General features: G+C 39.5%; 1 protein-coding gene across 2 annotated transcripts in view; it reads left to right on the top strand.

Annotated features, from left to right (window-relative positions):
- Nucleotides 1-8,848, top strand: part of myh10 (myosin, heavy chain 10, non-muscle) — a 65,816-nt gene extending 56,968 nt beyond the window's left edge. For both annotated transcript variants that reach the window (XM_074630568.1, XM_074630566.1), the window contains 8 exons: nucleotides 78-206; nucleotides 439-527; nucleotides 1,252-1,375; nucleotides 1,575-1,664; nucleotides 1,963-2,081; nucleotides 2,384-2,492; nucleotides 2,629-2,801; nucleotides 5,485-8,848. In XM_074630568.1, the coding sequence (XP_074486669.1) occupies nucleotides 78-206; nucleotides 439-527; nucleotides 1,252-1,375; nucleotides 1,575-1,664; nucleotides 1,963-2,081; nucleotides 2,384-2,492; nucleotides 2,629-2,801; nucleotides 5,485-5,632 (981 nt within the window). In that variant the 3' untranslated portion in view covers nucleotides 5,633-8,848. The remainder of the gene's footprint in view (nucleotides 1-77; nucleotides 207-438; nucleotides 528-1,251; nucleotides 1,376-1,574; nucleotides 1,665-1,962; nucleotides 2,082-2,383; nucleotides 2,493-2,628; nucleotides 2,802-5,484) is intronic.
- Nucleotides 8,849-12,777: the final 3,929 nt, after the last annotated feature.

Here is a 12,777-nt window from a genome sequence, read left to right as displayed (position 1 = left end):
TGAAAACCCCTGGCATGACTGGCCACTTTTCTGCTGTGTCAGCCTTTGACTCGGTCCACCTTGTCTCTGTTCTGTAGGCTCAGATGAAGGACTATCAGAGGGAGCTGGAGGAGGCCAGAGCCTCCAGGGACGAGATCTTCACCCAGTCCAAGGAGAACGAGAAGAAACTCAAGGGCCTAGAAGCTGAAATCCTACAGCTACAGGAGGTCAAATTCCACATTTTGTTTTAAATTTAAAAATTGTTTTGAATTAGAGTCAGCTAATATGAGCTGTTAATGTCTTTTTTATTTATGACAAGCAAAGTGACTTATGGAAAGAATGAATATCAAACTTTTTATCAAACTTCATTCCCTTATTTGATGAACAAGAATGGGATTGAAGCTCATACAAGATCTTCTCTATACTAACACTAACGTGTTGTCTGTGTTGTTTGTGTAGGACCACGCAGCGTCAGAGAGGGCCCGCCGACATGCTGAACAGGAGAGGGATGAGCTGGCTGATGAGATCGCCAACAGTGCTTCTGGAAAGTAAGAGTCACCTTGTTTAGACTGATATTTTAAAAAATATTATCCCACAGTAATATTTGACCAAATTAGGATGAACTAATGGTCAAAGGTCAAGGTCACTGTGACCTCACATCTGTTCCATTCTCATGTACGCGATATCTCAGGAACGCCTTAAGGGAATTTTGTTAAAATTTCACACAAACGTCCACTTGGACTCTAGGATGAGATTTTGGTGGTTAAAGGTCACTGTGACCTCACAAAACATGTTTTTGGCCGTAAATCAAGATATATGCTAATATGACGCACAAAATGTTTGAGGCCTGCAAGCCTCACTTTAAGGAACTATGCTGTAAGCCACCATTGCCGTGATATTACAATTACTTAAACGTCAGGCCGATTATTAATTAATTTATAGCGCTCATATTGAAACTCTAAAATAGCTTCACAATTCAGGATAAAATCAAAAGATAAAATAATTGCTCAAATGTCAATAAAAATGATAAAATTCATCACTCATAGATAAGTTAAAATAAAGTTTATAAATGCGACTCTGATCTCAGAAAGCTTTGTAGGCTGCAAAAACAACATTGTGTTTCTAGCTTGTGTATTACCGATATTACTCTCTTATAAATGAAAATGGAAAGTGTCTTAAAAAAGGTCTTGAAAGGTTTTAAATTTAACTTCAGGATTCCTGCAAATACCATGAATAAAAATGTGTGTGTGTGTGTGTGTGTGTGTGTGTCAGGTCGTCGCTGCTGGAAGAGAAGAGGAGGCTGGAGGCTCGCATCGCCCAGCTGGAGGAGGAGCTGGAGGAAGAGCAGGGCAACACGGAGCTGCTCAACGACCGTTTCAGAAAGACCAACCTCCAGGTAAACTGACTGCACGTGAGATAATGGTCCTAAGCATCGTCATAAACCTGGTTCCAAAATTGGCACTATACACACATCCTCATTCACAGACAGTTCGTCAGTAAACTGTTGAAATACTCAAAACATGGAGTCCATAAAGTAGTATCAGTTTACACTGAGCATCAACCTGTCCCTCACCTTCATCTCTCTTCTTCCTCAGGTGGACAACCTGAACACGGAGCTGGCCGGAGAACGCAGCACTGCACAGAAGAGCGAGAACGCTCGGCAACAGATGGAGCGGCAGAACAAGGTCTTGTATGAATTGTTAAATACATTATCATATATGATGTATGTGCTCATATACATACAGTACAGGGGTTGGATAAAACAAGAGAGGAGGTGGTTACCTGGTGGCTTTGTATCCATGTTGAATGTGAGCCATTAAAAACACCTCTACTATGTGAAAGTGATCAAATCCAGAAGCTTTTAATTCCCCTCACATTAGGGAACGTTAATGTTTCACCTCTACTCTTGATGGCTAGTAAGTATGTTTATATTTTATCATATTTAACGCTCACGATCCTAACCGTTGCATATTATAAACGCAGGATTTGAAATCCAAGCTGGCAGAGCTGGAGGGGACCGTCAAGTCAAAGTTTAAGGCGTCCATCACTGCCCTGGAGGCCAAGATCCTGCAGCTGGAGGAGCAGCTGGAGCAGGAAGCAAAGTAAGTGACCAAACTCACCTGTTTTCACAAGATGTACACACAGAGGACATGTTGTATCCGTTTGAGGAGATATTGTCAAGTGATGTAACAGGTAACAGGGTACACGTAAAGGTTCATTGTCTGTCATTTTAACATCAATAAATGATCATGGCGTTGATTTTAAGACATGAATGGTGGTAGACGTCGCTAGTGAGAGTCCTGTGTGAAAGATTTAGCTGCTTTTGTTTCATAAAGTTGGACTAAACAGTAAATACAGATGGTGATGAGCTCTCGTCTTACATGTTTCCAATTTGAATTTGCAGGGAGAGAGCAGCAGCCAACAAGATCGTCCGTCGTACGGAGAAGAAGCTGAAGGAGGTGATGATGCAGGTGGAGGATGAGCGCCGTCACGCTGACCAGTACAAGGAGCAGGTATTGACTCACGAGAAGCAAAGTGTCGTGTCACGCGTGGAAAGATTCACTTTTACTCAGGATGGTTGTCCAGCCAAACCGCCCACGACCTCTCACTGTGTCCTCCTGTTTCCCCATGTGTCCGTCCTCCCGTCAGATGGAGAAAGCCACCTCTCGCATGAAGCAGCTGAAGCGTCAGCTGGAGGAGGCGGAGGAGGAGGCCACCAGGGCCAACGCCACCCGCAGGAAGCTGCAGAGGGAGCTGGACGACGCCACCGAGGCCAGCGAGGGTCTCACCCGGGAGGTCAACTCCCTCAAGAACCGTCTCAGGTAAGAGGAGGACTCTGCTGTCCCCGTGTTAGACATTTAAAGAGAAATACAAAAAAATAGACTGAAGCAAGAAGAACCGTAAAGGGCAACATAAAAACACTGAATATGTGATCTCTTAATGACACGATCATACAGTAGTGCATAATTGCTGTAAGGTGTCAAGCTATTTTAGTGGTAATAGAATTCTGATATATTTATTTGTAGAATTTAAAAGTTATAAGTATTGATACATCTGATGTTAGCTTGTGTGCATATTGGAAAGGCTCATCTTATTTGTGCTATGTTGCCTGGTTAAAGGAATAGTTTGACATTTTGGGAAACGCTTATTTTCTTTCTTACCGAGAGTTAGATGAGAAGATCAAAGACAAATTATTCACAAAATTGAAATTAAAATTGTCTCTGAAATACAGTTTGCAGGAAGTAGTTGTTTTTAATTATCATGCACTATATATTTAATATTTATTTATTTTTGACTGACTTATTGAATGAATGTGAAATTGCATCTCATTCACGGGGAGATCTCTTTTATTTTGAAGTCAGTTCTTGCACGTTCTTACCGTAATAGCTAGTATATACACGCACCGCAAAACAACGCGTTGGTTAGTTTGAGGCTGGCATCTTCCATCACTTTTTCCAACCTGAACACGTATAAATTGACTTTGGCGCTTCACTTCTTTTGCTCTCTTCAGGCTCTTTCCTTTTTCACTGCTTCCCTTCAGATACAAAAAGACGCGCCCCTTATACACATCCATGCTCTACGCCTCACACACTCACCCAGGAGAGTGTCTGTGGGAGGGAGAGAGCCGCTGAAGCAAAACGCCAAAGCGAGTCTCATGCCGGCGGCTTAAAAAAATGACGTGACGATCAATATTTGTATATAAAGAAATGCGATCAAAATCAAGGAGGATAAAAAAATCCTAGCATTTCACTTTGTGTAATTGGATCACATCACATTCGTTTCGGCACGGAGCGTTTGGAGTATACAGATTCAGTTCAGTAATATACACAAGGACAGAGTTAACACACAGCTGGGGGTTGGAACCGATCACTTTTCTCTCCCCGTGGTTCTAGATACAGGTACCAATCACAAGCTTATAGTTAAATCTGATCCAAACCACATTACAGACAATGTTGAGCTCCACAAAATCACTGTTTCTGACCATCATTGGTTTCACTATTAAGACCCTACACTAGATGGCAATAAGGGGACACTTGAATAAACCTCATTCAGTTTTATTCATAGGCTGGTCTACGGATGGTCTTGTATTATCAAATGATCACATAGGTAGTCCGTAGGTTTCAAAAGACTACAAACAGTCCTAACCTAAAAAGCATTTTAAGCTGAAGTCCATTTGGTGTCATAATGTTGAGTGTATATCCAAAACATTTGGCCAGTTTCTCTAAAACATCATTTCCTCATTAATTTCTCAGTCCCACATAATTTGAATGAAGAGGGTGAACCGTAGTTTGCTTCAGCATAATGTTTTCAAATTGCATAATCCATATTGCCTGTTCGGATTCGTTGTTTAAGGGGTTGTTTGGTTTATCCGACATATCTAGCATATGAGGAGGTGATGCTGATCCAACTCCCAGCTGTGTGTTAAAGCTAGGGTTGCCAATGTTCCTCAAAAACATGTTTTGTTATATAAGTTGAAATTCTCTGACTACAATTAATAAATCAAATGCTCTGACAAAAAAAAGAAAAATCTGGCATCTCTGACTGTCGTAGGGCTTTGTAGGGGAGGTCTGAAGGAACGGGCTATCAGTGTTGCCGACTTGGCAACTTTCGCCCTAGATTTAGGGACTTTACCAGCTAGTGCTGCTACAGTACTTTTAGTGGAGAAGATTTAGCAACACTGGGCTCCGTTTTTCATTTGGATCATTTTTAAAAATCTAGCGTTCTCTTGCTGATTTCTCTAGATTACCAACCCGAGCTTTAACTCTGCCCTTGTGTACATTACTGAACTGAATCTTCAAACGCTCTGAAGAAGGCTCCGTGCCAAAACGAGTAACGAGTCTATTGTGATGTGAGCCAATTAAACTAGTGAAATGTTAGTATTTTGTGCTCCTTGATTCTATCACATTTTTTATGCTCATTGGATTTTGGGTCTAGCACTCCACCGTGAATCCCATTGTTGAAGCGCAGCCTTCGTTACCAAAATAGAATTCATATTTTTCCTCAATGTTCGCGATATAGTCGTTTACTACATCTCACGTAGAACAAGCCGCCATATATCAAGTAATTAAGAGGCATCTAGTTTGTTTAATCTGTACATTAACAGAAATGTAAAAAGTTATGTTTTCACAGGAGCTACATGCTGCAAATATTTCACTGCTTCCCGCCGCTGATCGCCAAGTCATTGTTCCAGCATATAACTCTGCGTTTTTACATTTCTAACTGTTTACAGATTAAACGAGCAAGATCCAACAGAATCCAGTTCTCGAGGTGCTGCGATGCATATTTTTGAACTTTGAGTCCAGCTAGCTGTTCCCCCCTGCTTCCAGTCTTTATGCTAAGCTAAGCTAATTGCCTCCCTTACACACAGACATTAGAGCGGTATTAGAGTATTGATCTTCTCATCTCACGCTTGACAAGAAAGCAAATCAGTGAATTCCTCTAAATGTTGAACTGCTCCTTAAAGCAGCAGAGGTTTAAGTTGTTCTGTTGATCTGTTCTGACTAGGCGTGGCGGTCCGGTCAGCACCTTCTCCTCTGGCCGTTCGGGCCGCCGCAACCTCAACCTGGACGGCGCCTCCGTTGACATGTCAGACGACGACGCCGACAGCCGTGCTGGCGATTTCAACGAGACGCAAACCACCAACGCCGAGTAAACGTGGCGACCCTCTCTTTCCTCACTTTTCCCCTTCCCCTCATCACTACCCACCTCACCTCCACCTCACCCACCTGCGCCCAGTTTCCCCCCCCAAAAAAACAGCCTCGGCGTCACCATCGTCTTTATTCATTTCAAACCACTGACTGGACAGGAGATTGGAGCGATGTTTTTGGTAACGCCGGGCGGAGTGTGCCTGGCAGCCCTTTTTGTATCAGTTAACACTGCAGGGAAAATCCACCGCCCTCCCCTGACGTCAAGCCTCCAGTCCTGGAGACTCACAGGGGCAAACAGACAATACTGCCTTACTCTGTTCTCCGGCAAGCTGCTAGTCCTGGCTCGTCTCTCGGCCATGTATCATCTCAGCGTCATGACGTAACACTCTCCCTCCCATCAGGCGTGAAGTTATCTGCTCAGCTTATTGAGAAAGTATGCATAGGTGCAAAGTGCTTTTTATACATATGAAACTGTAGGTGGAGGCTGTGAAGTGTACACACACACCAAGTATGTAACTTATGTGAACGCACCCCCCATACTGGAAATGCAGGACTACAAGGAAACACGTTTCACTCTGGTGTTGTCATACGTGTTCTGCTCACTAGTTGTGTAAAAGCCATCTCGTACCCTCCTTTCAAAAACCAAGGTCACCGTGGCCTTCGGACCGCCACGCCGGCTACTTTTGTTGCACGAGTCTCCATCTGAAGTACAGACCGTCAGCTTCTACACTACAGGAACGACTAACATCTCGGGACATGCAATAGAAGAACGCGGACTCTGAATTGAAAGTATTATTACTGTGAAAAAAGAAAGGTATTTTATTTTCTGTGTTGCTTCATCTCAACATTTAATGAAGGAATGTCTCGCTGGGTTTTAACTAGAAATCTAATAGCTCACAAGGTCAACGTGTTTTGTATTGTTGACAATTTGTCCTCTACTGTGGGTTGGCATGAGCTGCGAATGATGCACAGAACTGCACAGGAAGATTTTATAATTTTTAACTGGAAACCAACACGAGATAAAAAGAAGCTCTTACTGGAAGCACTAAAGACGCGCTCAGTCCACGTTTTAAATGTGACACTAAATGGTTAAACTTGTAGTTTGATTAGAAAATTATGAAAATAGTCGGCTTCTCACTACATTTCAGTGTTTGTGCATTGCCTCAGTTCGTATTGTCACTACGTTCGAGTCACAGAGCTGAAGCATCGGTTTTTCTGCCAATCTTTGGAAACATAAAAGCTTACCTCTGTTCTGAAGGCAGTTTCAACATCCTCAAAGACTCTCCTAACCACCTGGAGGAAAAAAATAATATTCAGTTTGTTACACAATAAAAAAATATTTTTAACTTTAAAGTTTTTAGCCAGCATGGAACAGAAGTCCTTAAAATGCTCAGAAAATTTTTAATTTTAACATCTACAATTCTATGACAACTGTTTTTTAACGTGTTTCCCAAATTACAACCCTACAACAAAATAAAAATGTTTGTTATATTTGTTCATATTCATGTCACATTTCATTGTTTTTTATTTTCATACAAATCAAAACCATGTTAATATAAGTACAATTTACAACACAAGCATGGAGATTTATTCATTTCCTGCTGCCTGAGGCCTGTACTACGAAGCGAGTTCAACATACCCGGAGTATCTTCTCGTTATCTGGCTTCACTAACCCTAACAAACGCAGTTTATGACCAATCACAGACATGGACAAGTCTACTGTCAGCAGAGCGGCACATTTTACAAACTATAATATTAGACAAATACAAAGACGTTAAACACACAATCCAGGCCAAATGCAGGAAGGACAGGTGGCAAAAGGAAAAATTGTTGATGTGTGACTGCGTAAATTAACAGACTTATTCATTTAAAGTCAGATATAGTCAGCTAGACTTAAAACTTTCAGAAGACAATGAATGAATAGATTACACCTTATTATGCCCTTTAGTAATGATATGGTATGTATGACTATTTCAGCTGCGTCTCCGGCGGTTTGAAACGGACTTTAGAGCAAGTAAAAAAATAAATATAAAAACATTATTCAATGTTATTGAATAATGTTTTTATTATTCGATTTGGCTCCCGTCCATCGTGAGTCCGACGATGTTACAGGAGCACTCCACCGGTTTAGCGTTTCTTTTAAGGACTTCTCACCCAAGCTGGCTAAAAATTAAAAGAAAGCAAAGAGTTGTGCGGTTAGAAGTGTCGATTTAATTTTAGAAATACCTTCAGAACAGCGGTAAGAGTTAACCTGCTCTGTATTAATTTTTCTGCTCTGTGACTCCAATATAACGTGATAGTGAACAAACGGAGGCTGGTTTGTGCCATGGTTTTTGTAAGTTGAAACCGAACTCTTCAGACTACCGACAGACCTGATTAAGCACTTAGTATTCACCGGTGACGGGTTGTCTGAAAACAAGGTTTTGTTCTTTCCTTGCAATTTTAGCCTAAGTTCCTTTAACAGCGTTTTTAGCAAAGTGAAGTAAAGCTTCTGCTTGAAATACAGCAGCCACCTCAACAGTTAAACCACTACAGTGTGAAAAAACTACATGCCATGGTGTCCATAACCATCCATCAACTATTAAGTCTTTTCCTTTATCATGGATCTACGGCGGATTTCTTTGCCCTTCTCCTAAATGTTAACAGTATGTTTCTTTTAAAAGTGCCTTAGACACTAAATAAGAACATAAGCAGGCAATGATTTCATTACAGATGTGGAAAAGAGATGAAACAGGTACACCAAGGAGATACTCAACACTTAATCTTTCTTTTGTATTTTTGCTGTGCTTCATATCATATCCGCTGTGTACCTCAATGTTCATAATAACCTCCTAGCTAGAGCGTTTGGGTCAAAATCAGTATTACAGTATCATTAACTACACGAGAAGCGAAGCGAAGCCCTCAGCAGCTGAATTTCCCCTAAATTATTTTTGTACTAAGATTTTCCTGTGTAACCAAACCACTCACAGGTGAAGGCTTAGTACTGAAGTTATTTTGGGAAACGATGCTCTGCACAGGATTTCATTTGGTTGGAAGCTTTAACATCCACAAGTAGTTAACTCATTTTAATTTTATTATTATTATCCAACTGGCTGTTGACAACCAGGCATTCAACTGCAAATACTCCCATCATATTATTTCTTGTATACCTGTATTTCTAGACGGTAATTGTTTTTGTTTTATTTGTTTTTGTAAAAGGAAAATAAAGCATATTCATTGTAGCTGTGACGCTGTTTTGGTTTGTTTTCGGGGGCTGGACCGGAGCTGTTGTACTGGAGTTTGGTCTTTTTTTTTATTGTTATCTCAGACTTGTCTCAGTCACTAGTGTTTTACAGTCTTTGGTCTCAACAGAGTGCAGTTCTTTGCTTTATTTATTTATTTTTTTGGTCCCTCTGCACCCAGTCAGATATAAACTTTTTATAGTTTACGTTGTGTCGTTTTGTTTTTAAAACAGCTCAATACAAGATTGGGAGCATTTCTATTGCATCTCAACGGCTCTCGACATGGCGGACATCGAACCAGCGGCTTGCAGCTTAAGGTGCAAACAATAGCGAACCGAAGGGTGGGGGCAACCCTTCACCGTTGTTATCAGCTGTAACCGTCGTTTGAGAGCAGTGCAGAGCGGCGGCTGTGAGCTAGCCAGCTCTGGCACACTCACTACTGCTTTATTAATACTCTCAAATTTAGAACCTTTATTTAGATTATATTATTAAAAAATCCTAGAGTTATAATCATGATTTTTAGAAAATATTGCAACATTTAGGGAAATTTCAGTTGTTTACGGTAGAGCTGCATCAATTAATCAACAGAGAAATAATTGCAACTATTTTCATAATTGACCAATTTTTCAAGCAAAAAAAATGCTAAGATTTCTGGCTTTTCTTTATTTTTTACAATTGTACATTTTTGGTCGGACAATACAAAACATGACTTTTTAAAGATAACTTTTGATGGACTTTATTTAGTGTGTTTTTTCTAAGATACAATATAGTGATGTGTTTTACTCTTTATGGCATACTAGAAAGTGGCTTTTTTCACTTATGTCATACTATAGTATAATATTTTTTAACTACTTTTTAAGGCAATTTACTTATGGAATGATATACTGCAACTTTGTAATGACTATGGCAACCTGTACTGACTTTTATGACATACTATGCTTTGCCTTTTTTCGAAGTACTATACTTTGAAGTTTTTATGACTTTTTGACATACTATGAAATGACATTTTTCGACATACTATACAGACTTTTTTCAACTGACAATACTATGACTTTTTGACATACTATACTATGACATTTACTCTGACTTTTTTCAACATGCTATACTGACTTTTTCCGATATACTATACCAATACTTTTTTAATTTTTCGACCTATTATACTATGACTATTTTTATTTTTCAACATGCTATACTATGACTTTTTTCATCAGATGTTTTGACATACTATGACTTTTTTCATGACATTTTTCAACATACTATACTATGACTTTTTTCATAAAACTTCAGCACTGACTTTTTTTCATAAAAAATTTCGACATACTATACTATGAAATTTTTTTCCAAGTTTTTGAAAGAAAGTCATAGTATAGTATATACTGTTTTTTTTAATAAAATTTTTCACCATACTATACTGACATTTTTTCATTAAATTTTTCGATATACTATACTATGACTTTTTTTATGAAATTTTTTCATCAAATGTTTTGACATACTATACTATAAAAAAATGTCATGACATTTTTCGACATACTATACTATGACTTTTTTCATGAAAATGTCATGACAGACTTTTTCATAAAATTTTTCGACATATACTATAAATTTTTTTCATAAAAATTTCAACATTCTATACTGACTTTTTTTCATGAAAATGTCATGACATACTAGTTTTTTCATGAAATTTTTCGACATACTATACTATGACGTTTTTTCATTTTTATGACTTTATTCTTATAATATTAAAACTTTTTTCTCGTAATATGACTTTATTCTAGAATTCTCAGATTTTTTTTCACCCTGAATGTGGCACTAATACTCCGTCGTAGACAGACAGACAGACAGACACAGACAGACAGACAGACGGACAGACAAACAGAGAAATTGAGAAAGAAACAAGTTTGTCTGAAGAAAAAGAAAAGTCTAGAAGAGCCGTTGTGAAAACCACCTGTTGTTTAATTTCATAATTGACACACAAAAATAATCTACAAAAGACCAAATTAATTAACCAGTTAACCACGAAATGTCATTTTTATCCTCCCCGACCCCCAAAGAAAGCACAATTTATAAGATGTCACCCACTGCTCCAGTCACACGACTTCACAATGACATCCTGACGGACCACACGTTGACACTCATGGGTTTACATTTTGGAGGGGGGAAATGTAAGAATAATCACACACACGCTGACCAGCAACACCCCATCTAAGTGAGCTACAGAACAATCTTTGGCGCCATTCTCGGTGCCGCCGGTCAGTCAGACACACATGGAGGAGGAACTAGTCGGGCGAGAGAGACTCAGGAAGAACGGTTTTGTTAACAGAGGTATTCAGCAGAGGGAAGGTATCTCTACAGGTGTGTTCAGACAGACAGCAAAGCCCATTTTAGCCTCAATTTGAGCCTTTATGTTTATTTGCCCCAAACAGCCAATGTACCGACAGTACAGACGTTAGCTATAAGCTAGCTAGAAACAGACGCACCAGTCGTTTCTGTGGGAGTGTGACTGTTGGTGCCTTCAAATGGGGGTTGTGTTTACCGTGTTCACGAGAAGAGTCCAAATGAACGCCCCCCTCTTGCGGTATTCACGACCTCGTAAGTGGAAAGTTTCTGAAAGCTCAGAGTTCACGAGTTGTGACGTTTTTTTTTTGAAGTTGTCAGAAATGGCGGATGGCGTGGAAGTACATTTTTGGGTGAATAATAAGTGATTACATTGTAATTTTAGTCATATATTGTTTTTCTTCATAATTTTATATGTCTGAGGAAAATGTTGATATTCCCAACGAACTCATCTTTTTCCATCATTATGCCTTTGCATTTCCTGCATTATGTTACCCGCTTGCTAAATTGTTAGCCTCTGTGGCTTCTAGACGCCGACAGTAACGTAGCGGTGTTCTCACGACTTAACCACGTGAACGCCAAGCATATCGCGTACACGACTTCCCGTGTTGTAAACACGAGCTCACGAGTTTCACTTGAAGGCACCGTGTGTGTCTGTGTTCAGCTCGACTTCTGAACTCACCAGAAACTCTTTGTTATTTTCTCGCATCTCTTTTTTCTTCCCGTCTCTGTACTTTTATAAAGTAGATTCATAAAGCTGCAGGAACTGCATTCAGACAATGCCAGCAGAATAGGAAGAAAGAGAAAAAAAAAACCCGTTGTTCCGAGTTTGGAGTGTCCACACATCATTCCAAGATAGTTAGCCCCACTGCTAACCTTGTAGCCACACTTCTTTTGTTGTGTCATGCATTTGTAGCAGTTCATTATTAGCTTATTTGATTGTTTTATTGTTACTACTGGATTTTGTTTCGATGCAACAGCCAGCGGTGGTGAGTTTGCAGCCATTTTGCCAACAGTTTGTTGACGTGTGTGTAGTTCTTTCACCAAGAGGGAGGTATTGTCATTCCTGATATCTATTTGTTATTTTTTCTCACTCTGCTGCTCGTAATGACGGTTCAAACAGTAGGACGTGAACGCGGCTTTAGCATGACTTTAGCACGACTTTTTCCAATCAACTTGAAACATTTTGCATTTAATCGCGTTATTTCCATCGACGTTGTATGCACACCGCTTCTAAAATTCGCCTTGCATTCTGTCTGAACACACACACTAGAAAAAAAAAAAAAAAAAAAGGAGTCGAGTGACATTATAACATCTACAAACATTCACAACTCCAGAAATGCACTGACAAGTTGAGTAGAGGTTGAAAGCCAAGCGACGACTTGCACTTTTGCATTGAGCGTTTTACAGTCCTGCATAGATCTTTTTCATACTTTTTCAATACAAACTAAGGCGTTGTGTTATATTAAGTTGGTTCGAGTCCATAAGCAGAGAAAGTAAATAAAAAAATCTTAACTCACTTAAAAAGAAAAAAGAAAGAAAAAAAAAAAACTAAATTCAAGTAGGCTACAATCTTGACGTTTCTCCCCTCTCTC

The sequence above is a fragment of the Sebastes fasciatus genome, chromosome 3, assembly GCF_043250625.1.
Source record: "Sebastes fasciatus isolate fSebFas1 chromosome 3, fSebFas1.pri, whole genome shotgun sequence".
Taxonomy (NCBI): Eukaryota; Metazoa; Chordata; class Actinopteri; order Perciformes; family Sebastidae; genus Sebastes; species Sebastes fasciatus.
Note: the sequence above shows the minus strand (reverse complement) of the source record. Positions and strands in the feature narration are given on the sequence as shown.